Here is a 25700-nt window from a genome sequence, read left to right as displayed (position 1 = left end):
CTCCTGCAACATGAACATAAAGCCAATCTCAATGCTTCAATTATACCATTACTACCGCGGTGGAATATTCACCTAGAAATTTACTAAAGTAATTAACTTTTTGTGCAATAATAAATAAATAAATAAATAAATAAATACGGTACAATAGTACGTGTTAATAAAAATAATTACAGATACAAAAAAAAATATTTAAAATGTATGGCTCGCATGGCTGGCATGACTCGCTGGCTCGCACTTTGTCACGACCCATTCCAGGTCGTCAACCGAGGCTTCGTCGGCCCCTTGGTTCGGACTCCTCCTTCTGGCATGTCGGATCTTGTCGGCAAATTGTTGGCCCCACCGCTGATGCTGGACCAGGCCAGAACTGTTGCGAAGCCTCCGGAAGCTCCGGAGGGGTAGTGCCAGCAGGGGGAAGGGGGCCAGGGACCGAGCCTCCGACCCCGTCAGGGAGTAAACCCACTCGTCGGGGAGAAAAAAATGTATATGAATTTTCTACATAGGCCTATTAGTAGATTCCAAAATCGATTAAAAAGCCTTTGAAACCATTAATTGTCATTTTTGGGGATGCGCCCCCCCCCCTCCCCCTCCCTCTGGCTTGAACACTTTCGAGAAATTTGAGCGACGCCCGACCACGACCACTTTTTTTTCGTCGGGGACATCGGTCGGGCAAAAACTGGCTCCACCACTGACTGACAGCTCCAACATTTTAGAGATTTTAATTATTTTGGCCTACTGTATATCCCGGCGAGCTAGTCCCGCCCCGCGACTACCCTTGAGGAGTACGACCTGGAGAATTTCTTACAGCGCTCTTGATTGATAACTTGAGTATTACACACGAATTTATGCGCATGTGTTTGCCGAAAGTCAATCGGCAAAATGGCGACCTCCAAGTTAGGGAGGTCTTCGGCGTTGGAGTTAGTCAAGGATTCTTCAGCCATGAAAAGTGAAAATAGGGCCGAAAACAGAAGGAGTGTAACAAATGCAAATGCAGTTTTAGGATTATTAACATTTGTTATTCTTTTACTGGCCTGTTTAGCGGGGTTCAGCTCAAGACTATTTGCTGTGATTCGATTCGAAAGCATAATTCACGAGTTCGACCCGTGGTAAGCTGGCTCTGTGTAATGAATTTAGCAAAGTGAGACCAGGCCTCTATCGAAGGGGCTTATCATGCTAGGTTGAGCCTACCGGCGTTTTATAATTGTTGTTGAAAAGACATTGCATAGCTAGAGGTGACTAACCTGGCAATAACTAAGGAAGTGTAGGCCTAGCTTAGTGAGGCCTACACGCCTGCTACAGCATTTGCACCCACGGGTGGCGGGGTCGAGCGGTGGAGCAGCCTCCATCCAGGCCAGGCAGTGGCAGCATGTGGTGTTATGCCAAAAATGCTATGCCTGAGCCTGCCCTAGGCCTAGCTGAATTTGCAGTTTTGAAATGTGCACTGCTGCAAGGAACGTGCTTGTGCAGTTTGCAAACCATAACGTAAAACCTAAAGGAAATCTTTCACATTTTGCAAATGGTTTGTCTCCCCACCCCAATTTGTGTCAAAACAACTTGAATGGACAGGACTATCTATAACCCTAGAGTGAGGCCAGTGCATGGATTGATATGCCTACCTAGGCCTATATCCTCCGTGCAAAAATTTGGCCTAAATATCCGTCCATGCATTTCTGAAAATAAGGGCCGACTTGCCAAAAATTGGCTTTGACCTAATCTTAATATATTATAAACATGTATTATTATTTAATTTATGCAGTAATTTTGATTCTGTGCACTTATTTCCTAGCAATTTTCCGTGCAGATATAGCTAGAAAAATAGGTGCACAGAATCATAATTACATGCGCATATACATTGGTTATATATTTTAAGGGATAGGTCAAGGCTTAATTTTGGGAAAAACTATGCAGAAATACAGGTAGGTGCTTATTTTCCAAAATGCTAGGAATTGATGGATTTCTAGGCCTTATTTTATAGTCATAACCCAGACTGTAAAATTTCATTTCAAAATAAATTAAATGAAAGGAAATTTTACAGTCTGGGTTAACAGGGCAATAATAAATGTTTTTACCGAGCTTGTATGTTGGCAAAATTAATGAAATATTTTACTGCGGTATGTGATTGTGGTCATATATGAGGGAATACATTAGTACTTTATCTGAGATTGTTTTTGATTTGGTTTTATTTTCTTGAAATGCTAAATCCAAAACTGCGAAAAACAATTTAAATGTAGACTTTTTCTGGGATTTTCTTTTAAGACGAGAATCTTGTTAAACCTTGTTTTAGTGAACCTGCCACCCGCCAATAATGACGGTTCAAATAAAAAATAAAATTTTATTTTGGCCAGTCACAAAAAAATGGAAATTTCAGAAAAAAAGTTAAAGTTTTTCTTTCTTATCAACAGGCCTACCCCCCACCCACTGCCTTGAAATCTCCAAAAATAAGATACTGTAGTATGTTTACTTCTAATTTATATAAATTTGCAATTACCATCCCATTACTACACTGTTTACATTCATTCATGAATACAATTTTATTTGTATTTTCTCCTCCATCTGGATGTTTGCAGCAAAACTATTTGCTAAATAAGAAAACAAAAAATTTTACATTAATTTTTTTTTCGCCTTTGACGATCTTTAAAAAAATTAATGAAAACACGGTATAAAAAAAGTCTTGCCTAATGGGCAAAAATAGAAGGATGGAAAGACCCAGAGTGAGTAAGCAAATTATGATAATGAGAACAATCCATTATTAATACAATTTATACCTGTTCTCATTAATTTTAATGGGTTTTTTTTTTTAATGTATGTTTTACTATAGGTTTAACTATCGAGCTACACGTCACATGGTTAACAATGGTTTCTATAATTTCCTTAACTGGTTTGATGAGAGGGCATGGTATCCACTTGGTAGAATTGTTGGGGGAACGGTAAGAAATATATTATGTAATTTCTGAAAATACAGAAAGCTGCTGTAGGCCGAAAGGCTACCTTGTTTAAACTATAGTAAAAGCTGAGGTGTGTAACTACATACAGTATATGCAGCTTTTATTGATAAAACATCTTTCTTATTTTGTATCGACATAGTAATTTCTAAATGTTTAATTGGAAAAAACCTTTGGAAAAAATATTTATTAAACTATGTATTATAAAAGCAATGACTTTTAACTAATTCCTTGATAAATAGATAGCTTTTTGCCAATAATGTACAATTACTATTTTTAACAATTTGTTGTATGCTCAATTATTTTTTTCTTCATAAAAGGTTTATCCAGGTTTGATGATAACATCCGGGACCATCCATTGGTTTCTTCATGCCCTCAACATCCCAGTTCATATACGGGATATTTGTGTTTTCCTTGCACCTCTGTTCAGGTAAGAGCATTAAAAAAGTGGGTATTTTGGGCCAGTTAAGGCGAAATCTCTTGAGCCTGGCCCTTACCACTATGCCACTATTCATGTTTTCATAGTGTTCTTTGTTCACATTCACAATGCACAATACAATACGAAAGTACATAGAAACAGGAACTTAAAAGCTATATTATAAAAATACAAAAATATGAAACAAGAACATTCAAAATGTCTGCCTAGTCCTATTGTTCCATACAAGCGACGCTCGAGAGTCGGCCACCTGTATGGAATATGCAAATTGCAGTGTGTACAAAATACAGTAAATGGAAAATATCCCCAGATCCATGACAGTGTACGCTACAGTATTTAAATTGAATTAACAATAACAGTACACAGATATTCTATAAAATAATATCATTCAGGCCTATCATTCCACTAAGAATATAGCCATATTTGCTAAGGTTTTCCAAAAGGTAGCTAACCCTAGAGAACCTTTGCTAAAGGTAATGCAGGACAATGCCATTTACTCGAGGCGTCATTGTGCTGGATTGTGTATGGGTGTGGTTCGTGACTACTTCAGCATCCACAGAAAGATGCACAGTAGGGAGCTTTCGATTGCACGACGACGGTAGAACGTAATGCCGTCACGTATGCGCATGCCGTAATGCGCATGTGAGAACGTCGCATGGATTCTAGGACGCAATTTGGCCAAATCTATGTTTACAGAGAACGTGGGGCGCCTGGCAGGATGGTCACGAATGAGTGATTCTGTTCTAGCGTTGCGTTGTCACACAAATCGAAAGCTTCCTAATATATTCATGCTCAAATATTTCCACATTTGATTGGCATTCCAGGCATGTGGTAGATTATACAGTAATGTTTGTTATTCTTTATATACTTTTAAAGAATGTATCCATGTATTTTTATTTTTTGTTGTAATTATACTGTCTTTTTTTATATTGTAGTGGTCTCACTGCTTTAGCAACATATGGATTGACCTCTGAACTTTGGAGCTCTAGAGCCGGTTTATTGGCAGCATGCTGTATTGCTATAGGTACATCTATTTTTAAATTGAAATTGAAAATGTTTTATATTAAGTAGAAGGTACTTATGATAGCAAGTTATAATCAGGGAATCAATATTTCCATCTTCTAATATGAGTTAATAATTGCTGAATATTATGATGATGATGGTGACAGCTGTGTCATTGATGACAACAATATACTGTAGCATACAGTAATTAATCATTACATACAGTAGTTAATGATTAAACAGTAATGATATTTAATAAATGTTAAAAATGATAGTTATAGTAGCCATGGATGTAGTGATGGTGGGCAGGGCCACCCAGCCTTGAATTTTCCCACCCAGTCTAAAGCTAATTGAATGGCCCTCCACCCACCTTTATTAACCCGTTTTCCCATCCTTAAAATCCACTCTTCTTAATTAGAGTTTACTAATGTTATGACCCACCCATCTTTATAATGTCTACCACCTATCCTCAATTTTCTACAGAACTACAACACTGAGTAGTGTGTATTATAATGTGTATGTATGTATGTATGTATAATTTCACTCTAAATGTGGAACTACAGCACATAAGTACCTGTCTCTTATACACATCTAGATGTGTATAAGAGACAGGGATATAATATTGTTAAATAAATATGTAGTATATAAATATAAGAGATTATATATAAGAAGACTCTAAGTCTTCATTGCCGTAATGCTTTGTACATATACTGTACATGCGTACATTTATTCATTCCAATTAATTGATAATTATACTGAAATAGTTTAATAGCAAGATTCTAAAAATAGATGTTAATTTCCTTTTTTTATTTCCTTGTGCAGTTCCTGGTTACATTTCCCGGTCTGTGGCAGGTTCCTATGATAATGAAGGAATTGCTATCTTTGCATTGATTTTCACTTACTATCTTTGGGCAAGTCTTCTTGGTTTTTGCTAACACATGTATTGGACGAGAAACATATTCAATAATTAATTAAAGATAACTTTTGAATTAAGCTAATTTGTTTTGTTTTATTATTTTTTTTTTTGAGGGAGTGGGGGTAAATTAAAATAACCACAAGCAAGGCCCAAAAGCGACTTCTATGTAATAATTACTATGCCATGAAATGCTTGCACCTTAATCTGAAAGTGTAAAAAATGTTTGGCGTAACATAATAAATCTGGTGTATAAAAAAAGGTATGCATTAAATGAGCTACAAAGTATTTAAATTAATTAAAAATAAAATTAAAAGTAAAAAAATATTACTTATTATTTTTAATATTATTTGTCCTCCTCAAAGGAAGATAAAATGTTGTATTATTTGAAATGAAAAGATGCATTCATATCTAGAATTTTTGTGCTGTGTGTGTATCTAAGCAACATTTGAATGGGGAGGTTCCCCCCCCCTTTTTTTTTTCTCGATTAAAGGTCTAGCTCTAGTGTTTGTATTTTTATATTTATTTATGGAAAGAATATTAGAGAGGCTTTGATTTTACTGTGAACTACAGTTGTACAGTACATGAAGTAATTCAAGTTTTATTTATATTTTAGGTGAAAGCTGTAAAGAATGGATCTATATCATGGGCAGCATTAACAGCACTTTCATACTTTTACATGGTGTGTAATGTCAATATTTTACATTTTATTGTGATCTGACCTCTGTATATAATAATAATAATAATAATAATAATAATAATAATAATAATAATTGTTGATTTATATAGCGCACATTGTAGAGACCTCTATGCACTTAGCATTATTACCCCCAGTCATTGGATCAAGCACATTATGGAACACATACTCAGGTCCCTTGGGAGAATTCCTTAATGATACAGCTGTAATTAGCGCATACAGTATTTATGTTTGAACCAACTCGCACCCACTTGTACTCCTGGGTGGAGAGACAACTGTAGGTAAAGTGCCTTGCCTAAGGGCACAAGCGAAATACACAAAGAGGGATTGAACATCCCACCTCCAAACCGCTCCTATATATGTGTCTTGCTTGTTTGTTTTTATTTCTTGCTCACCAGAGAATACAGTAATACAAAGGCTAGCAAATACAGTATATCTAACAAAAGAATAAGTAGGATCCATAAAACTATAAAAGCCCATTGAGCTGTATTGCCGGAAAACTAATACATCCATTTTTAATCATTAAGTGTCAAGACACTGCTTTCTATTGTCTTCCTGGAACCAGACACATTTTAAATAGCACAAACAAAGACACATGTTGCTCTATATAAACACAGTCTCATTATGAGGCCTTGGGCGAAGAATTGTGTTGGACTTGAGAAAAAAATCCTAATGTTGTGTGGGAGGCTGTGCCGATTGCTAGTATATCTGTGAATTCATGATTTGTATGATATGAAAGTGACAAGTCTACACAGAAGTACACTAGGTTGGATGATATCTTTTTTATAGCCATCTTTTGTTTCCAAACTATAAAATACAAGACATGCAGAAATTAAGGGAAAAAATTACACAGAGCCATTATGCCTTAAAACATGGTGCAAAAATATGATTAGATAGAAAATTGACCACTATAGAGTGCTGTATTTCTAATATATTATATATTATGTTCAATTGCATTATATAGATACCTTATGTATTCCTTTAAACACCCTGGGGCGTTTATTATTGAGAAGGGTTGTTGAGGGAGGCATTTATTTTTTGGTCTAAAATGGATATGTATAACTCGAATAAATGCCCTTTAATTTCACTCTAAATGTGGAACTACAGCACATAAGTACCAAGAAAATATGTTATTGCCTTATCATAAAGACTTATTCATCCCAACCAGTTTTCAACCAATTTAATTTTACTGGAATAGAACATTAATAGAATGTGTTGAGAATATGACTTTGCTTCCATTACATTTGTTTACAGTCATCGAGGGGGCGTTATTTCAAAGAAAAAATAAATGCCTTTCAGCATTTATTCGAGGGAAGCGTTTATTCCAAATGAGGCTATAAAGAGGGCATTTTTCAAAGCGAGGCATTTATTTGAATAAATAAGGTATTATATTTCAGTATATTACTGTCCTATAACATTTTGTTGTTTTCATTTATTGCAGGTTTCAGCATGGGGTGGCTATGTTTTCATCATTAACCTTATTCCACTGCATACATTTGTTCTAAAAGTATATTTGATTAAACAAATTAAATCATAATCGTAACAACATTCCTCGGCCTTTATTACGAATAATTCAGAAATTGATAAATACAAATATGTACTTGACTTTTTACTTCTGAAATCTGTAAGAAGAAAAAGAACACGGTTAATTATATTCAAATTACTTGTAATTAATAACAATTGTAAAAAACTTCAAACACTGAATCATACTAAAAAAAAAATATACAAAGAATATTGGGCCTGTGATAGTCAAGCATCGTAAACACAAAAATACAAAATAAATTAATTAATACCCAGTCCGAAACACACGCACCAAACAAACTTTAAAAATACACAACCCTTTAAAAATTACTTTCCAAACATAAAGCACTAGTGCGTATATCGGCATTACTTAGAGGCAGTCTGTCGCGACCGAAATGCAGAACAATTCGGCACGACCAAAAAGAAGGCGCGACCGAAATGATCCCTTCTTTTTGGTGCTCGAGAAAAGTCTTATTTCTTCACCGGAATATAGTTTTGGATAGCCAATTAATTGTATGGTACAAATACATCGCCACTTCTCCAAACCTGCGCAAGCGTTTTTCGTTGTGTTCATGCACAAGGAAATCGCGGGCATGTGTTGTCGTAAACAAGAGGTTAACTTTTGATATGTCGATATCGTGTCATGAGCACACTTCAGTACTGTAATTATTTAATCACAATCTGTTTATCTGGACTGTTAATCTAAGGAACTAGGTTGATAGGTTGATGTCCTTGGTTCTAAGGTTGCACACTACAGTTGGCCCTAAGGCAGTTTCTATCTACCGCGGTAGACTTGTATGCAATGTGATATGCAAATTTTCTGCATACACAGCCTTGTGTCTACCGCGGTGCGGTAGATTAAGGCTTACCGCGGTAGGATAATTTGGCGACGCTCCCACTACGACGTGGCTGTCAAAGATGCAGACCTATCACGTTGGCCTTTAACTCAAACAGACCCGACATGACAACTAATCCTGTCGTGCTGCATTGTAGGACTCTGTCTGACTTGGCTTAAAATTGACTCATTTAGGAGGAGTAAACCCTCTGTCTGTGGCAATTTATAATTTTGCACTAAGCACCCAAAACATGAGAATCAGAATTTTCAAGTTTTTGCATTTTATAAAAGAAGATATATTGAAGAACATTTCTGTAAAATATCAATCTCTTAAGATAGTATAATACATACTCCAAGTATCGAAATGCACGCCATCGTGTCGAGATTCAATATTTCGACATTAATCATGTCATCATCTTTTAATTATTATTATGATTAATTTTGAAATATTTAATTGCAACACGATGGCATGCATTTCGATACTTGGAGTATGTATTATACTATCTTATCTGAGATTAATCAGTGGACCTTTCGGTTATCAATCACTTAATCTAACTAAAAAGTATATTTAAATTATTTTTAAAATTCAAATCTTAATAACAAACTGTTGATTTTGGGATCTGTGGAAGCTGTTTTCTCAAAACCTACATAGCTGATATCTAATGAATTAAATATTCATAATTTCGCTAATACTCAACCAACTTCCATCAAATAGAAACTGTATTTTAGAAGAATTCATGCAGAATCTAAAAATGCTAAAAAAAAATCAATTTTGAATTTTTTCCTACAAACCTGGTTTTTGCCAGAGCCCGTCACATGTATTAAAGAAGGCTTTTGCTTCGTCTCAAATATAAAATACCTTTAAATATTGTCAATATTGGAGTTAATATTGTATTGTTAGTTTTGCAGAAATGAGAAAAGAATATTTGCTGCGAAGCAGCCAATTCATATTCTTGACAGCAATTTGACCTCTGAAAGGTCATTGTTTGTCAAAAAACAAGGGCCTAAGACGACTGAAAAGCGGAGTTTCCTTCTTTTGTTCTGCCGGGTAAAATCAATTACTTTAGGCCACGTTTGTAGACGAACCAACACGTACCAAAGTCCGCATGTCGCGCTAGCCTTATCCTACTCTAGGCCTAGACTAGCTAGGATGGTATAGGCCTAGCCTTGAAGGGATGAAGTTCCCAATGAAAAACAAAGTCGCTCCTTGATAGCTAACATTGTCTATTTAACATCACAATAATTCATTATTAGACCTATGGTTGTTTTTTGAATTGTACTCCACAAATCTCAGCCGATACCTCGCACAACTCGAGTAACGTCTCGTATCTATTGTCGTGATGTCTCGCACTTGTGATCAAATAGCACGCTGGCTCGCACTTTGGCAACACTCTTTGGCAGTCAACTCGCCCCTAGAAAATCCGCCCTTGGAAACTTTCCCCATAAAAAAATGTACACTTCCTAGACCATGCAGTCTTCAAAATAAAAATTGTAACCTTTATTAATCAACTACATTTTCCACATACGTAGACATTTTTGAAACTTTATTAAAAAAAACCTAAACTATAATCCACCACTATAGACAATTTTTGACAAAAATGAAAAATTACGACTTCGTTACCCAATGAGAAGTGTTCTGATATAGACAATGGGTCGTGTCTCATATTATTTGTTATATTTTTATTATTCATTATTTTCACTTGACTCGCATAAATAATTTTGTTCAAAGAACATTTATATGCAGTTGTACTTCGCAGCACTGCACTTGCAATTTCCATTAAACATCTGTTTTAACCATATGTTTAAAATATGAAGTGCATGTTACTGTTATTAATATTATTATTATCCTAACATTTGTTATGAAAAACATTTTTAACCATATGTTTAAACTATGAATTGCATGTTATTGAATATTAATATTATTATTATCCTACCATTGGTTATGAATTAGGAATTAATTAATTTTACATTGTATCTTTCAGCTTATAGTACATTCTATATATTAGGGACGTTATTGGCAATGCAAGTGCCTTTTGTAGGTTTCCAGCCAGTTCGTACAAGTGAACATATGGCAGCTGCAGGTTGGTATTCTCTTATAATTTTTTACATTAAGATGTGACTGTGGTTGAGGTACCTGCCCTATATTCTGAGGACCCAGGGTTCAAGCCCATACAATTTACCAGTAACTTTCTTTTAATTATATACATCCCTTTTTAATATATTATTTGCATTTAAGTGTGAAGGAGATGTGACAGTGAGGTTGAGGCACCTGCCTTATAATCTGAGGGCCCAAGGTTCAAATCTATAACCCATAACTTTTAATTATATACAGTACACTCTTCTGTAGTATTATTATTTGCATTTATGTGTGAAGGAGACGTGACACCCTGGTTGAGCTCCCCGCCTCAATCTGAGTGTCCAGGGTTCAAATCCATACAATTAATTTGTAACTTGCAGTCATTGTACTGAATTATGTATAGGTGTTTCTCTTGTGGCAACCAATCGGAGGCGCTCAGTCTTTCTTCAATGACAGGGGCAGAAGGAACATATGGGTAACCCCTACTCTTTCCAAAAATGTGTATATATATATTGATATTGGCACATAAAGCCCTATTTTACAGATGAAAAGACTTTGTTCTAGCAATCAAATTAAAGCAAATTGAATTAGAGCTATATAGGTTGTTGCCCCCTTCCCCCTTGCTTTAAACTGCACAACCAGGGGTCCCAAGTCTCCTGGAAATCAGGGGAATCTACCGGATATTGGGATGGCCTCCCACACTCTCACAAGCAAGCAAGAATCTCCTTGAAAATAACCCATCTCCCACAAATTCATGAAAGTTGCATGTTTTTACTACTCTAATGTCAGTTGTCTGACAGAAGTCAGTGTTGATGAATAATCACCATGCACAGCTAAATATAATAAAATTTGATAAGATAACTCCTCTAACCAGATCTTCCGGAAATGATTTCTTCAAACTTAAGACCCTTGGCACAACCATCCAACTCTGTCATTTTATCTGACAAAGCTATCAAAATCTTACCAGAAATAAACTTGTAATTAATTTATAAATTGTTGTATTTTTATTTTGGTTGAAATGTTTATTGTTCTTTCTACCACCAGGAACGTTTGTCCTACTGCAAGCCTATGCATTTTTTAAATACATTCAGACAACGTTGACTAAGCAGGAGTTTACATCATTGTTCTTCTTCTCCGTACTGGCAGCGGCAGGTGCAGTCTTTGTTAGTGTTGTTGCTCTTACATACAGTGGTAAGTTACCTAATATGGTAAACAGTTACTCATCATTATTATCATTTGTCTTTTAACATTAAGCCTTTACAGGTGTACGTCTCTGATTGGTCAGAAACAGCTTGTGATGTGTTATCCAAGACTAATATTGTGTTTCATTAGATTTTTTGTAGTTTCATAAATTATTCATTAACCATATTTCATAATTAATTTGACTTCCAAGAACCAGTATTATCAGCCTACTAGAGTCCACTATGTTGATTGAAATGTAAATTTTGGATCGATATTGTAAGCTTTTTTGTTAGCAAAGGCATGGAAAAAACGTAATATTTTTTTACCATCTGATAGTTAAAAATTACTAAATACTTAATGTTATTGATTACACTTTCTTTAAGGTTTGAAATTTTAAATTGATTTTTTTTTATATGGGTCAGAGGGCCACAGTTAATTTTTGATTTAACACCAAGGGCCGCACCTACACTTTGGTGTTTCAAGTGTGCTTCCAAAACCTTCATGGACTGCTTTTATAACACTTTATGCTCAGTTGTAACATATTTTTACAGATAATCAGTGTCAGGCCATAAAAAACAAAGGGTTTTCTAGCCAAAGATCGTTGGCGGGCCACACACATAGGGAGTTTAATATGTTTTCGCAGGCTACAACAAAATCAATATCAGGCCGCATTTGGCACACGGCCACGCTTTGCCCACTTGTGGGGTAAACTTTAAAGAGACTGATTGAATATTTTTAGTTAGTTTTTTTGTTATTATTAAAATATCAGAAATTCCTGATGATGCTCTTATAAAAAAGAAAATTTTAATCATATTGGCCTTCTTGAACAAATTACGTCAAAACAACGAATGTCTGTTACATCAACAAATTATTCTTATTCAAACATCTGTTTGATTTAGAATTATGGGCAGTAATACATAAACAGCGATGACTTAACCATGCAGTGAAGAAAGTTAATTTGCAAAAATCTGAACTGGACTCTGTATATTGATTCGGTTATAATAGGTGTAGAAATATGAACATATCTATTTCAATGTCAGCCTTTTAGAGTCAACCTTGCTCAATATTGATTTTTTTTTTAAATTCACCTGTTTTAATACAATATAATGTGTGGTTGAAAGACAGTGTTTAAATTGACTAAAAAATGACTACATCTGTTTTCTGATCTCACATGTAAAGACTGAGTGCTCTAAACAATATTAATTTTTGGGACATTAGGAGCCTTCTATTTTGGCAAATAACACTGGTTAAATACTGAGACCCCCCCACCCCACAACAAAAGTAAACTTGGCCTCCCCTCTGTACGTAACATGCATAAGTAATTTGGCATGTTTTTGGTAAAATTAGATAAACAAGAATCTAGTCCTGAATATGAGTTGCCTGGCCAGACCAAGTTCATTATGTATTATACACTGCAGTGCAGAATAATTTCATAATTTTATATTTGTTTCATTTGTTAATTTCAGGTTATGTTGCTCCATGGAGCGGTAGATTTTATTCACTCTATGACACTGGGTAGGTAAAAGTTATATTCTTGTTTTTTTTTTTTGTTTTTTTAACTACTTTAAATGTGATTCATTTCAATAGGGATGCATGGGGGATAGATACACCACTGCTTATAGTGCTCATTTAATTCAAGAAGAGAAAAGGAAACGTTATATAAATGTGTTATCTGAAAATGTCATTAAGAATACTAAACCATAAAATCTATAAACTAACCAAACAGAGGAAAGAAAACAGATAAAATAAATAATATTTATGTAACTAAATAATTTTTTATAATTTATAATTACTATTTTTCTTTAGATATGCCAAGATTCACATACCGATTATTGCCTCCGTATCGGAACATCAGCCTACAACCTGGGTGTCGTTTTTCTTTGACCTTCATATTCTTGTTTGCACGTTTCCTGCTGGGCTTTGGTTTACCATCAAGGAAATCAATGATGAAAGAGTGTTTAGTAAGTATTCCTAAAAATCATGTGTGAGGGAGCAATGGTATGATAATCCAAGGGGGTGGGAGAGGGGTGGGGTGGGGTACAGTGCAGCACCTATTTTGGTCAGTGCTCTGGGAGATAATTCCCTACTGTATACATGATGTGCACACAGGACCAATGGCTTGCTGTCCCTTCTGAAGGATTTAAAGGTATTAAGAACATTGTCTCTTGTCTCAAACACGAATTACATGGTAATTCAGGTGTCCTTTTTTTAATCCAAGATCCATGGTTCTAATCAAAGCCAAAGTCATAACTGAACTACACCATGATCCTTATGCATTTGGGCCATTTTGTACAAATGTAATATTTTGGAAATTAAATTGAGGCCAAATAAAATAAATCATTGTGTTGGCCACACCAGACCGACTCTAGCCTTTTTTTTTTACTAAGAAGCGAGTGTACTTGCTGTTGGATGTGAAAGAAATAAAATTTAATTTAAAAAAAAAAATTAAAGATCTTAAAGAATTCTGTAAATGAGCAAAAATCCTAATACATTTAAATAAGAAATTGCATTTCTCATTGAAGAGCCAAATAAGTTTAGCAAATTCAAATAAGGAACAGGTCAAGACAGGTCAGTTGTCTTATAAGCAAGGCACAGACTGTATATTCCTCTGCTTGGGTGCTTGACAACATAACAGCTTCTGACATGACATTACAACCTCCAAGGATTTGCACCACTGACAGATGCAATGTATCCCCATTTTTATGTGACAAATGCCATAAATTCTCATCTAGCTTCTCTTTTAATTCTGTAGTTGTGCTGTATGCTATAAGTGCGGTATATTTTGCTGGTGTTATGGTTCGACTGATGTTGACGTTAACCCCTGTGGTTTGTATACTGTCTTCAATTGCAATTTCCAAGCTACTAAGTGAATACTTACTAGATGAAACACCCGATAGGAAAAGGTCAGTGAGTGAAAGTGAAGATGATGAGGAGGAAATAAAAAGAAGAGAAAAGCTCTACGATAAGGTAATCGACTCAAAAGACATACAGCGTAGCCATTTAAGTCAACACTGGTTCCAAATAGGTCCTTCAATTAAAGTACTGTACACAAATTTGGCGTGATGATGTTTAATAGTCTATAAAAGATACATTTATAGATTCCTTAAATATCTTCACCCCTATTTTGTGTATTTGGACAATCAATTGCTATGTTATTTGTTTGTAAATATGAATGTATATCCTTGTTAAAAGTCAAGGAAATTCAGGCTAGGCCACAAGAAGAATAAAACATTAATTATCACCTTCCCCTCATTGATAAGTTTTTAAAAAAATTTTCATTCTAACCAATTTGTCCATTGGCACTAAACAAAATGTGAGTAAATCGCATTGTATGTACAATAACATCTCCCAATTACGTACCCCTCCGTCAGAACAGAGTTCGTAAATAAGAAAGTTCGTAATCCAGAGAGTTCAAAATTTCAGAGCATCTCAGTGGCGAGGGTAGTCCTAGGCCTATGCTACATACCGACAGAGCTAGGTAGGCCTAAGCCTTGCTATGGGGCCAAATTTTATCATGAATATTACTTGTATTTTATCATTTTCTGCAACAAAATAATACAGATACCAAAATTATCTGCACTCAATGTGATGTATTCATTTGCAGTGATTTCCAAATGAAAACATGACTAATAATAACAAAAAACAAACTGTTATTTTCTTTATAAAGATCGCAATCCATTCGAATAACGCCCGAACCCAATGGAAAAAAAAAATAGATTCTCTATTCACTGTACTGTAGCTGCCTGATCGAGCATGAATAGCTCAAAATGGAATAAAGTATATTGATATTTCTTGCTTTAAGGGGGTGGGGGAGGGGTGCGGCTCTGTTTGAAATTTCTTATTTTATATAGTTTGTGATATGATATCAAGTTATAAATTATATCTCGACAAAAAAAAAAGTTGAAAGTTTAAGGGAGTGAAAAACAAATAAGACTTAACATGGTAGTTTAGCTGAAATCGAGGCTGAGCATGATTTTCACTAGCTTGGTAATCTTACAAGAGAATCATTAATATTCATGAGCCATTCTGTACAAGAGACTCATTAATATTCATCCTTCCTTCCTGTTCACAGAATGTCTGTGTGCTGAGTGAGCGAGCGAGTAAGATTGTTATGTTTAAATACCCCTTGTAGATGATGGTTATTTTTTTAGATCTGTACAATCTACTGCTGTGCAAACTAATACTGAAGAGGTAGCCTAGGTCCGGTTGAAAACTAGCATTGTGTTGTTGTACAGTATTGTACTAATTGTGGCAACAACACACAGATAGGCCCCTACCCTTCAAAACACCATGCCCTACTCTACAAAATACATCCCCTTTTGTCACAAAGGTTATGCGTTTAAGACTTTGGAGTTATAATTATTTTGACAAATTAATTATAACTCCATGGTTAGACTAGGCCTAACCAATGTACCAAGTTGTAGAGGTTGGTAATTGGGGGATTTTACTGTTAATGTGTTGACAACAATGTTTCACTTCCCTCCAAACATGTTATTTTCAATTTAAAACAGAATAGAATGCTTCAAAATGGCTAGGCTAGACACAAAATTATTCAGGAATTCTAATGAAAGCAATGTGTCCAGTGGCTGATCTAGGAGTCTTAGATTGGTGGGGATGATAGAGATGCGAAGGTGTATTGGGAGTGAAGGCTCAATGATTAGGTGAGGGGGTGCAAGCTAGCAAAATAAGGTGGTTTGAGGGGATTTTTAACTACTTGACCGTGGATTTTTTTTTGCTTCGAACATTTTCAATAGTGGGGAGGCATGCGCACCCATTTTAGATACGCCACTGAATGTATCTGAGGATGAATATAATACTATTTATGTCCTAATTTAATTGTCATTATACCATGGTAGGCTGGCAGTAACAAGAAGCCATCAAATAAAACGAAGAAGAAGGAAGAGGAGGAGGAGAGCGTGAGCAGCAATCTGAAAGGCTTTGTGGTGTTAGCAATCATTATGATGTTAATGATGTTTGCTGTACATTGTACCTGGGTGACCAGCAATGCATACTCCAGTCCAAGTATTGTGCTAGCATCATATAACAACGATGGGTAAGTAACTTTGATTTAACACTATCCTCTGGTGTGTTTATGAATTTTTTGTGAGGCAGCCATGAGCATGATAAAGTGGCAGATAAGAGAGATGATTCATGAAGAGTAAATTTGGGCAGATTTTTGGAATAAAATGACAACTGATGCTGAAGATGGCAGCTGTAATTTATGCAAGTTTGGATTGGATTGGATTGGATTTATTCGGTGTAAACACCAAGGATAGCCCACGAAAGTCTAGAAGAAGACTTATTTCCAGTGGGGTCCTTCTGGTGGTGATTGGGCAGTACACCGGGAGATAATCCCCTACTCTTTTCCGAAGAGTGTACTGCGTTCTTTAACGTGCACATGGGCCATAATGCACACGGGACCAACGGCTTAAACGTCTCATCCGAAAGACGGTGCGCTATTGTAACTTGTATTTTAGCCCTCTAGCTGAAACACAAGGAGAGACAGCGATGGGAATTGAACCTGGGACCTACAGATCTCCACGGTTCAGCGCACACACAGTGGCTACCACCAGATTAGCCGACTGAGCTAAGCTGCTCTCTCTAAAAAAGTCTCTCTAAAGTCTTGAAGAATCAGATGCTGCAATTTTTTTATTATTATAAAAGGCCTCCAGCACCAGATGTTATCTGTAAACTATTTAAACAAATTATATTTATATAATTTTAATTTTTTTTAATCCTCTAAAAATGTCTCCTGGCATCAAATGTTGGTGGTTGTCTACACAAAAGAATTTTATTAGCTATAAAATTTTATGCTGATTTTTTAGCTTTTCCCAATATGTTTGGCAGATAGTAAATCTTTAATCCAAAAATGCATCTGAGGTAACATGCAATGCCTCGACTGCCTGTCACCCAATTTTTTAGCGATAGGCATGGCTGGGATTTGTGTTATAAAGCAACATTTACTTTTATGCTTAGATCACGAAACATCCTTGATGATTTCCGCGAAGCCTACTACTGGCTTCGTCAAAACACAGATGATAACGCACGCATCATGTCTTGGTGGGATTACGGTTATCAAATTGCCGGCATGGGCAACAAGACAACACTCGTCGATAATAACACTTGGAATAATAGTCATATTGCACTTGTAAGTCTCAGCCAATCAAATCACTTTATTATTACCTCATGTTTATTTTTAACATCCAAGAAGGTTTAGAAATTAAATTTGGTTTCATATATTTTCTATTTAGATATTTTTTGTACTTTATATTTTAATGTAATGCCAAATAAAACGAAACGAAACGAAATATTTTCACTATTTAAAGCTACATAGTTTCATATGCATGTACTATATGAATAGTTAAAATGTCTATCTGGTATGAATGTGTATTGATGATATTATTCATACAATTGTATTTTTATTCTTATATACAGTATTATGCTTGTTCCTCATAATTATTTGTTAATTGGAATATTTCCTATTATGTTGTCCAAGTAGAGTAGATGTTTGTTGAAACAGAAGTTGTGGTCATTGTAAAAATAATAATAATTTAGTTAATACTAATAGTAATGATGTATTTGTTTTTTAATCAGTTGAATTTCAGTTAGTAATCTTTTTACCCTTATGTTTCCTTTTTAACTTTACTAGGTATAATGTATAATGTTAAATATATTATTCATTATTCCTGTGTTTCAGATTTATATTGTTAAAAATATAGTCTTCATGAAAATTGAGTTAAAAATCTTTAAAACAAAAAAATAATAGAAGCTGTTTAATATTAGTATAGTATAAATACTGTACTATACTTAAGATCAAGTTATTACATTTACACTGGTTTCTCATGGGATCTGTTTTTATTTATTTCATTAGGTGGGTAAAGCAATGTCATCCACAGAATCCGACGCTTACACGATAATGCGCTCACTAGATGTGAACTACGTACTAGTAATATTCGGCGGTGTTATTGGCTACTCGGGAGACGACATCAACAAATTCCTGTGGATGGTTCGTATCGCCGAGGGTGAACATCCAAAAGACATTAAGGTATTCCTCCCAACAAAAAAAACTGTTGTATGCCCATATATAGTGATGATGTGCCTATATATGGTCATGATGTGATGTCATCATGACCATATTTAGGAATGTGAAATGTTTAATAGTGTGAACTGGCATTCGAAACAATAATGGTGTTTGACTAAAAACTTGGTAACAGTTAATAAAGACGTACAGATTTTTTGAATATTTAAAAGTTGGTGGGGGAAGAGGCGTAACTTCTTTTTCCAAATTTTCACCCAGTTTTTAAATATTCAACAATTGTTAGTTGGTGAGGTGCTGTATCTTTTGTTTTATTATGAAGTTTGATTATAGTAGTGGCAGTTTTTTTTGCGTTTGTTTACAGGAATCTAACTACTTCACACCACAAGGAGAATTTCGTGTAGATAAAGCTGGCTCTCCTACTCTGCTCAATTGCCTAATGTACAAGTTATGTTACTATAGATTCGGGGACTTACAGGTAAGTGTAAAAAATGTGAAATTTATTATTAAATTTTATAATCCCATGGTCCTGGGTTCAATTCATGTCAGTGTTGCAGGATTTTGTTCTCTCAACCAAAACATTTCCACTCTATAAACCTCATATTGAGTTTTAGTTTGTGTAAAGCATCGTTCTTATGTTTGTCTTGTGGAATGGATTTTCACCAACAAGTAGGGCAGTGAAGTATTCGCTATTGACAGTCCTTGGGGTATGTGTTGTGTTCCTTGCTAAATTTAAATAGACAGTTAAGAAAACAGCTTAGCTCAGTTGGCTAAACTGGTGGTAGCCCATGGGTGTGCGCTGAACCGTGGAGATCATGTGATCCCCTGTTCAATTCCCATTGCTGCCTCTCCTAGTGTTTCAGCTGGAGGACTGTAATGCAAATTTCAATAGCGCACAGTCTTTCAGATGAAGTGTTTAAGCTGTTGGTCCGGTGTGGTATATGGCACATGTGCACTGAAAAGTGTAGGGAATTTTAAAGTATATATAAAATTATTATTACGTAACCATTCCTTTCTTTTATAATGTATATATTCTTATATAACAGCTTGACTTCCGGACGCCAGCAGGTTACGATAGAACACGTAACGTAGAAATAGGAAACAAAGATATAAGTTTGCATCATCTTGAAGAAGCATTTACTTCAGAACATTGGTTGGTACGCATTTATCGAGTGCTTGACCTAGATAACCGTATAAGCGCCAAACCATCCAAGAAATCAACAAAATTAAAGACTAGTACTGCTACTAAAAAGGTAATTACGCATGCATTTTTTTTTTTTTTTTTACAAGGGAGAATTACAAACAAGGGTGGCTAAATAAGCACTGGCCCTCTCCACCCCCCTTCCTTGTTTCTGCCCTAAGGCACAAAGTTGATGTTGAATATTGGTGTTTGAAATGCCAGTAAACTATACAACATTGTTCGTAAATTGAACTTGAGAATATGCATTTATGTATTTATTGATGTGCCTTAAATATAATAATTAATGTCTGCTTCTAAGCAATTGAATACCTCGACTTAAAAGTGTTAATTGTAATGTAAAGTAATGGCGAAGTGTACTCAAGACAAATCATTTTGTGTCGCCTTTAAAATTAGTTTTAAATTAAATGATTTTGTGCTGAGCTATAATGCAATATATTTGTCTATATTTATTTAATATCTTGATTTTTTAATGATTATGATTTATGTGTCTGTAGTTAGTTTTTTTTTATAAACTTTGTTTCGCAATTCAGCCTTGTGCTTCAAAAAAACAATTTTATGTACATATATTGAATGAATGAATAAATACCAATTATATATTGTCATAATGGTTTTCAAATTCTCCAAATGATACTGGCCCAAAATAGCGAGATTAGGCCCTTGTATGTCTGTGGGAAGTTTAGGTATGAAGTCTTCGATCCGCGGACTGTAAGTGCGACATGCTGCAATTCCTAGCCTAGCTCAAAGTTTACCAAGGATTACATAAATTCCAAAGCCTAAAATGCACCAAGAACACTAGATTAACTATTTTAACAATATTTTGAATATATTGCCTTTCCTTACCATTTATTTTTTGTGTTAACATTGGGCGGTTGTTTTTACAACCATAACATTAACGTTTCCTACCTTTACACAAAGCACACAACAATTTGTTTAATGCTTTCATGTGAGAAATTCATTTGTTTTTTTTTTTTCCTTTTTTTAGGTTTTATCCTAGAGATTATATCTTTACAATACTGTGTACATAATATAACTCTGTTTGCAATAAATCAAGTTTTTATTTATTTTCAGAATTCAAAAAAGAAGAAAGGACATATAAAGAATAAACCTGTTGTCAAAAGAGGCAAACGAATGCGATCAAAGAAGAAGCCAACTAAGAAATGAGAATTTGTAATCAGTAATGAATCAATCTAAGTAATTGCCTAATTAGTATTTTGTTCAGTATCATTCTTATCAATTTTTGGGTTTCATTATTGTCTCTAATATAGCTTTGTTTTGTTTTTAACTTTTACAAAAATTTTGAAATCAAAACCTAAAAAATAATTATAAAAAAAAAAAATTTTCTTGTTAGCAGTGTCAAATAATTTTTATTTCTAAATAGATTTCTAGATGTATAATCAATATTAGTACTCAGATCAAATATTTTAAAAAATTCATTGCAATGTCACTGAAAAGTGGACCAATAAGGTGTATTTGACAATGTTTATTGCACTACAACCACTAGATCATATCTTTTACTTTATAGCTAGCTGCAGGCTTTAAATGCTTGAAATTTCAAAGACAAATTAAATTTAGAAGAATGGAGAAATCTATTCTGATGATTTTTAAAGAATTATGTGACCTTCCACTCCAAAATGAGCCATGTTGCACCTTGTGTCGGCATGAGATAATACTTAAAAAACACTCGTAACCTACTATTTTTTTTTTCCTAAAGTCGCTACACTGTCTCTACAGTGTTTTAATGCAATCGTTGTACTGCGTATAGTCCCCGGCGCAATCAGCACTCCCATATTTGACCGACCATTCACCAAAAGCTGTCGGCAATAGCATGTAGCGGTTGTATGGAAACCAAGATTTACTGTATATTGATTTACTGTATATTGACTTACTGTACATTGTAAGTAAAAACACAATTTTAAAGCTTTTGAATGTTAGACCCACAATACTATTAAGTGGCTTATCCTCTAAATCTATTTTCTCTCTCTGATGTTCCATATCTCCATTAAAGGACTCAACAATTATTGTAAGCAATTTCTCATATGGAGGGCATGAGTATAGTTCAGCCAGCTACTGGTGGTAGCCACTCTCTGCACTGAACTGTGGAGGTCCATGGTTCACTTGCATTGCTGTTCTCCTTGTGTATTAGATGTAGAGTTAAAATGCAAATTCCAATATGCACAAAGTCTTTCGGAAAGGAACGTTTAAAACCTTGCCCTTGTGTGCAATATGGCTCACTCTTTGGGGAAAGTAGTAGGATTGTCTCATAGTGTACTGCCAAATTCACCACCAGAAGGACCCCATTGGAAACAAGTCTTCAGTTTTGCTGGTGCACAGTGAAACAAGACTCATTTTTTAGTTGGAGGTCACGAATGCGTTGACAGTCAAACCTAAGGTCAGCATTCAGGTTGTTCAATTGACCCATAAGCAGGGTATGATCCATAGAAAAATCAGAGTAGGAGCCATGCGATGTGCGAACCACCGAGCTGGGTGGTGTTGGAGATTTTTGTTTAGAAATGCTTGGAGTAGCATGCTCCCCACTTACTCTTTTCTTTTCTATGTTTTTTCTTAGTTTTTTTTTTGGGGGGGGGGGGGGAAGGGGGGNNNGTGGCCCACTAGCACCAGGTATCAGGTATTCTTATAATTTTCCTATTATTCATTACTCTAAACCCCCCTACCTCTGTTAATGCTGGGCGCACAATGTGTCATAGCACTATCGGGTGATGAATCCATCTCCTCTCTGAGAGTGTTTGGCTACGCTCTCTGCTGATTATTAGTGAAAGTCGACAATGTCCGTTGCACAGACCTCATCGCATTATGGTCTACATTGAATTGCGTTGACGCATTGCATGCCTGGCGTAAGGTAGACCAAATAATAGGACTGTGTTGTTGAAAGTGCATCCTGGATCGTAACATATATTCCTTAAGACTTGTCACTTGTTTCTTCCAAGAGCCAGAGCTCCAGGTAGTCACCTAGTTTTAAGCATTCCAACAATATTGAAGATGAGGGATATGGTTTGCTCAACTCAAATAGAGGTTCAGCATATCAACCCTCACTTTCAATCAGAGAAGTTTAAAGTTAAATATTTTTATTCATTTTTGAAATTTAAAAAATTTAAAAATGATTGAAGCACTGCTCTATAACTTGAGCCTCATTATGAACCTTAGGTAGTAATTTGTTATAAGAATAAAATCCTGGTCAGTAATCAATAATATGTACGTACACATTGACAGTGAGCCCCACCGAGCCATGAACGAAGCAGGAGTAATTAAATTAGTGAAAGTTGTAATTATATTGCATTGATCAATTCTTGGTGTCGTTTTTATTTTTCCAGAAGGACATTTGTCAGATTTAGTTGTCTTGTTTATTTGTCGTCAGTTCATTATAAGTATTGTATTATTTTCACTGTTCAGTATATTTATATTGGCATCAATCCCAACTACGTTTCTTTAAGTGTCATTTCATTAAGAGCACAGACATTGGTGATGCCAGCGGCAAGGGAAGGGAAACTTAAAATCCCTCATTGGACAGACCATAATTGGCAATGACTTTTAGGACTAGAAATGAAATGCAAAAAAAAAAACTTCGTTTCTTTCTTATATTTTAATTCTTTGGCCATACCACTTTCTATAATGACCAACATTGTCTAGTTTGTCTAGGTACCAGGAGCTTAGCATGACCCCACTGGCATGTCAGACCCTCCGTTGGCGATATCCTGGCACCACAACTGAACACAGCACTTTGGAATCTTAGCTTATTTTGAAAATGTGAATTTATGTTTATTCTTGTAGTTTAAATTGTCAAACAGAATAGTTCTGTAGAATGTAACAATGCATTAGAATAGTGTTGCTTAGTGGAATCGGATGAACTAAAAAAATAATGAATACTAGATAAAACATTACTTTGAAAACCCTTGGTGTCCAGTCCTTCTGGCTCTCGACCCAAACAAATGCCCTGCAGGCAGTTTGCCATTTCTCAGGATGTTTAAAAAAAGAAACTCAAATTCTGTTATAAACTGTTGCAAAACAAAATTGAAGTAAAAATTTTAAAATGATACTTAAAGATGTATTGTCCCATGCAAACTAACCAAATACTCATAAAATGAAGTAACATAAAAATTATCAATTTAATTCATTGCAAAGTGAGCAAGTTTGTTGCAAAGTGAGCAATTTTGTTTCAAAATAAGTTTTTGTCATTTTCAGGGGATAATACATCTTTAAAATTTAATCTCTTTGCAACTGAAAATTTCAGCAAAGATATAAATTTCAATTTTTGTGTGGCGACTCATTGTTTAAGAACAATTGGTTTAATACCACACCATACTATAGATAGGATTCGAAGTTCGTTCTCTTCTAGAGAGAATTTCCCCAATCAATAGTATGCACGGTGATACGGAGGAATAAATATATCTACGTATATAACACAAAAACCCAAAAAATTACAATACTACAGTTAGCTTAGCAGGTTAATTAGCGTACTTGTGGAATGTGACGACATTATAGCCTAATCGATTAAAATATACCTGGAAAATTAATTAAGGCTGTTCATTTTATATTAAAAACTCAACAATACTTGACAAAACAATTAATGGTTCTAAATTGTTTTTAAGAGGTAATAAGTAAAATTGCAATAATAACTGGACTGGTGCTGTTTGTCTTGCACAAAATCCAAATACTGTACTCTAACACAGGCCAATGATTTAGGAATACCTTAGGGGAGGATCCAAAATAGTTTGTGCCAAGTAGGGGGAGGGAGATAGGGCAGAAAATCAAGGAACGTGGGACGGTCTGGGTTGAGAGCACTGTCCCCTTCCTTGTGATGCTGGGATTCAGGGGAATATGGTTATGCTCCTATGGGATTATTTTGTTGCTACTTCAACCACCCCTGGGTCTGCCAAAGTGTGTCTGACTCCGTCTGTTAGGAAGAGAATTCATATCGAACCATAGAATTGTTTCTACTGTTACACACATTTTTAGGCCAATTATGTAATAATGTCATTCCGCCCGTGTGCTCATTATATCAACTGTTGCTATGAAATAATTTGTTTTTTTCACTGCCAATATCGCATTTGTTGTGAATTTCCCACATGAAATACAAACCAGTAAAAACCCAGGATACAGCCTTACAGTGCTATTTAAGAGCCTATTTTATAATGAATGTATTTCTCAATTCAATTTTCTTCTACATTTTACAACTGAGTAAATATGTTAATTGGCAATCATGAAATAATGTTTATGTAATAAAATGTCATCTACAGGTAGCTACATGTTATTATTGATTGTACATTATTGTTCTCACAGTTTTTTTCTTGAGTGAGCATCGGAAATTTAGATACGACGAGCTCAAGAACGTGACTGACAATGCCCGCCACCGAAATAAAAAAAAAAACCTTCTAGTACATGTGTGTTTCATTGTTTACATGTCAAACATTCTACCAACCCCAAGATAAAATTTGTGTTGACGCAAATGTCGTGTGGCGTATTGGTATGATCGAGATGCAGTGGTTTCTAGACTAAAGGCCTGTTTATACTTGCGATGATAACGATAGAAAGCAATTTTTCATATAGAAAATAAAAGAAATGAGAGAACTTTTTATTCTAGGACGATTCCCTAACAATTTTATCGTGTATACAATCAAAAACAATTGAAATCATTGAAAGACGATAAAATCGTGGTAACAACAACTTTATCATTGTTCCATGATGTCATTTAAATTGATTTGTGAAATTATTTTGTTATCGTATACACCATAAATCTTTATCGTATCGTCCTAGTTTAAAACTTCCCTTATTAAATTCTTTTATTTATTATATAAAAAATTGCTTTTTATCCTTATCATTCAAGTATAAACAGGCCTTAATTCTGG

The 25700-nt window shown here is 35.0% G+C and overlaps 1 protein-coding gene across 1 annotated transcript; it reads left to right on the top strand.

Moving 5' to 3' along the window:
* The first annotated feature begins 840 nt into the window (after positions 1-840).
* Positions 841-25095, top strand: LOC117104034 (dolichyl-diphosphooligosaccharide--protein glycosyltransferase subunit STT3B-like). The gene is made up of 18 exons (XM_033244686.1): positions 841-1103; positions 2816-2924; positions 3260-3369; positions 4311-4399; positions 5200-5288; positions 5907-5972; positions 7429-7494; positions 10295-10424; positions 11465-11611; positions 13069-13117; positions 13409-13563; positions 14355-14569; positions 16459-16655; positions 17579-17750; positions 18474-18647; positions 19003-19116; positions 19685-19891; positions 20908-25095. The coding sequence occupies exons 1-18, from the start codon at positions 877-879 to the stop codon at positions 20998-21000; spliced, it is 2409 nt and encodes an 802-aa protein (XP_033100577.1). The 5' UTR covers positions 841-876; the 3' UTR covers positions 21001-25095.
* Positions 25096-25700: the final 605 nt, after the last annotated feature.

This window comes from Anneissia japonica, unplaced genomic scaffold (genome assembly GCF_011630105.1).
Source record: "Anneissia japonica isolate Jap-2015-1 unplaced genomic scaffold, ASM1163010v1 scaffold287778_len1315358_cov176, whole genome shotgun sequence".
Lineage (NCBI taxonomy): Eukaryota > Metazoa > Echinodermata > Crinoidea > Comatulida > Comatulidae > Anneissia > Anneissia japonica.
Note: the sequence above shows the minus strand (reverse complement) of the source record. Positions and strands in the feature narration are given on the sequence as shown.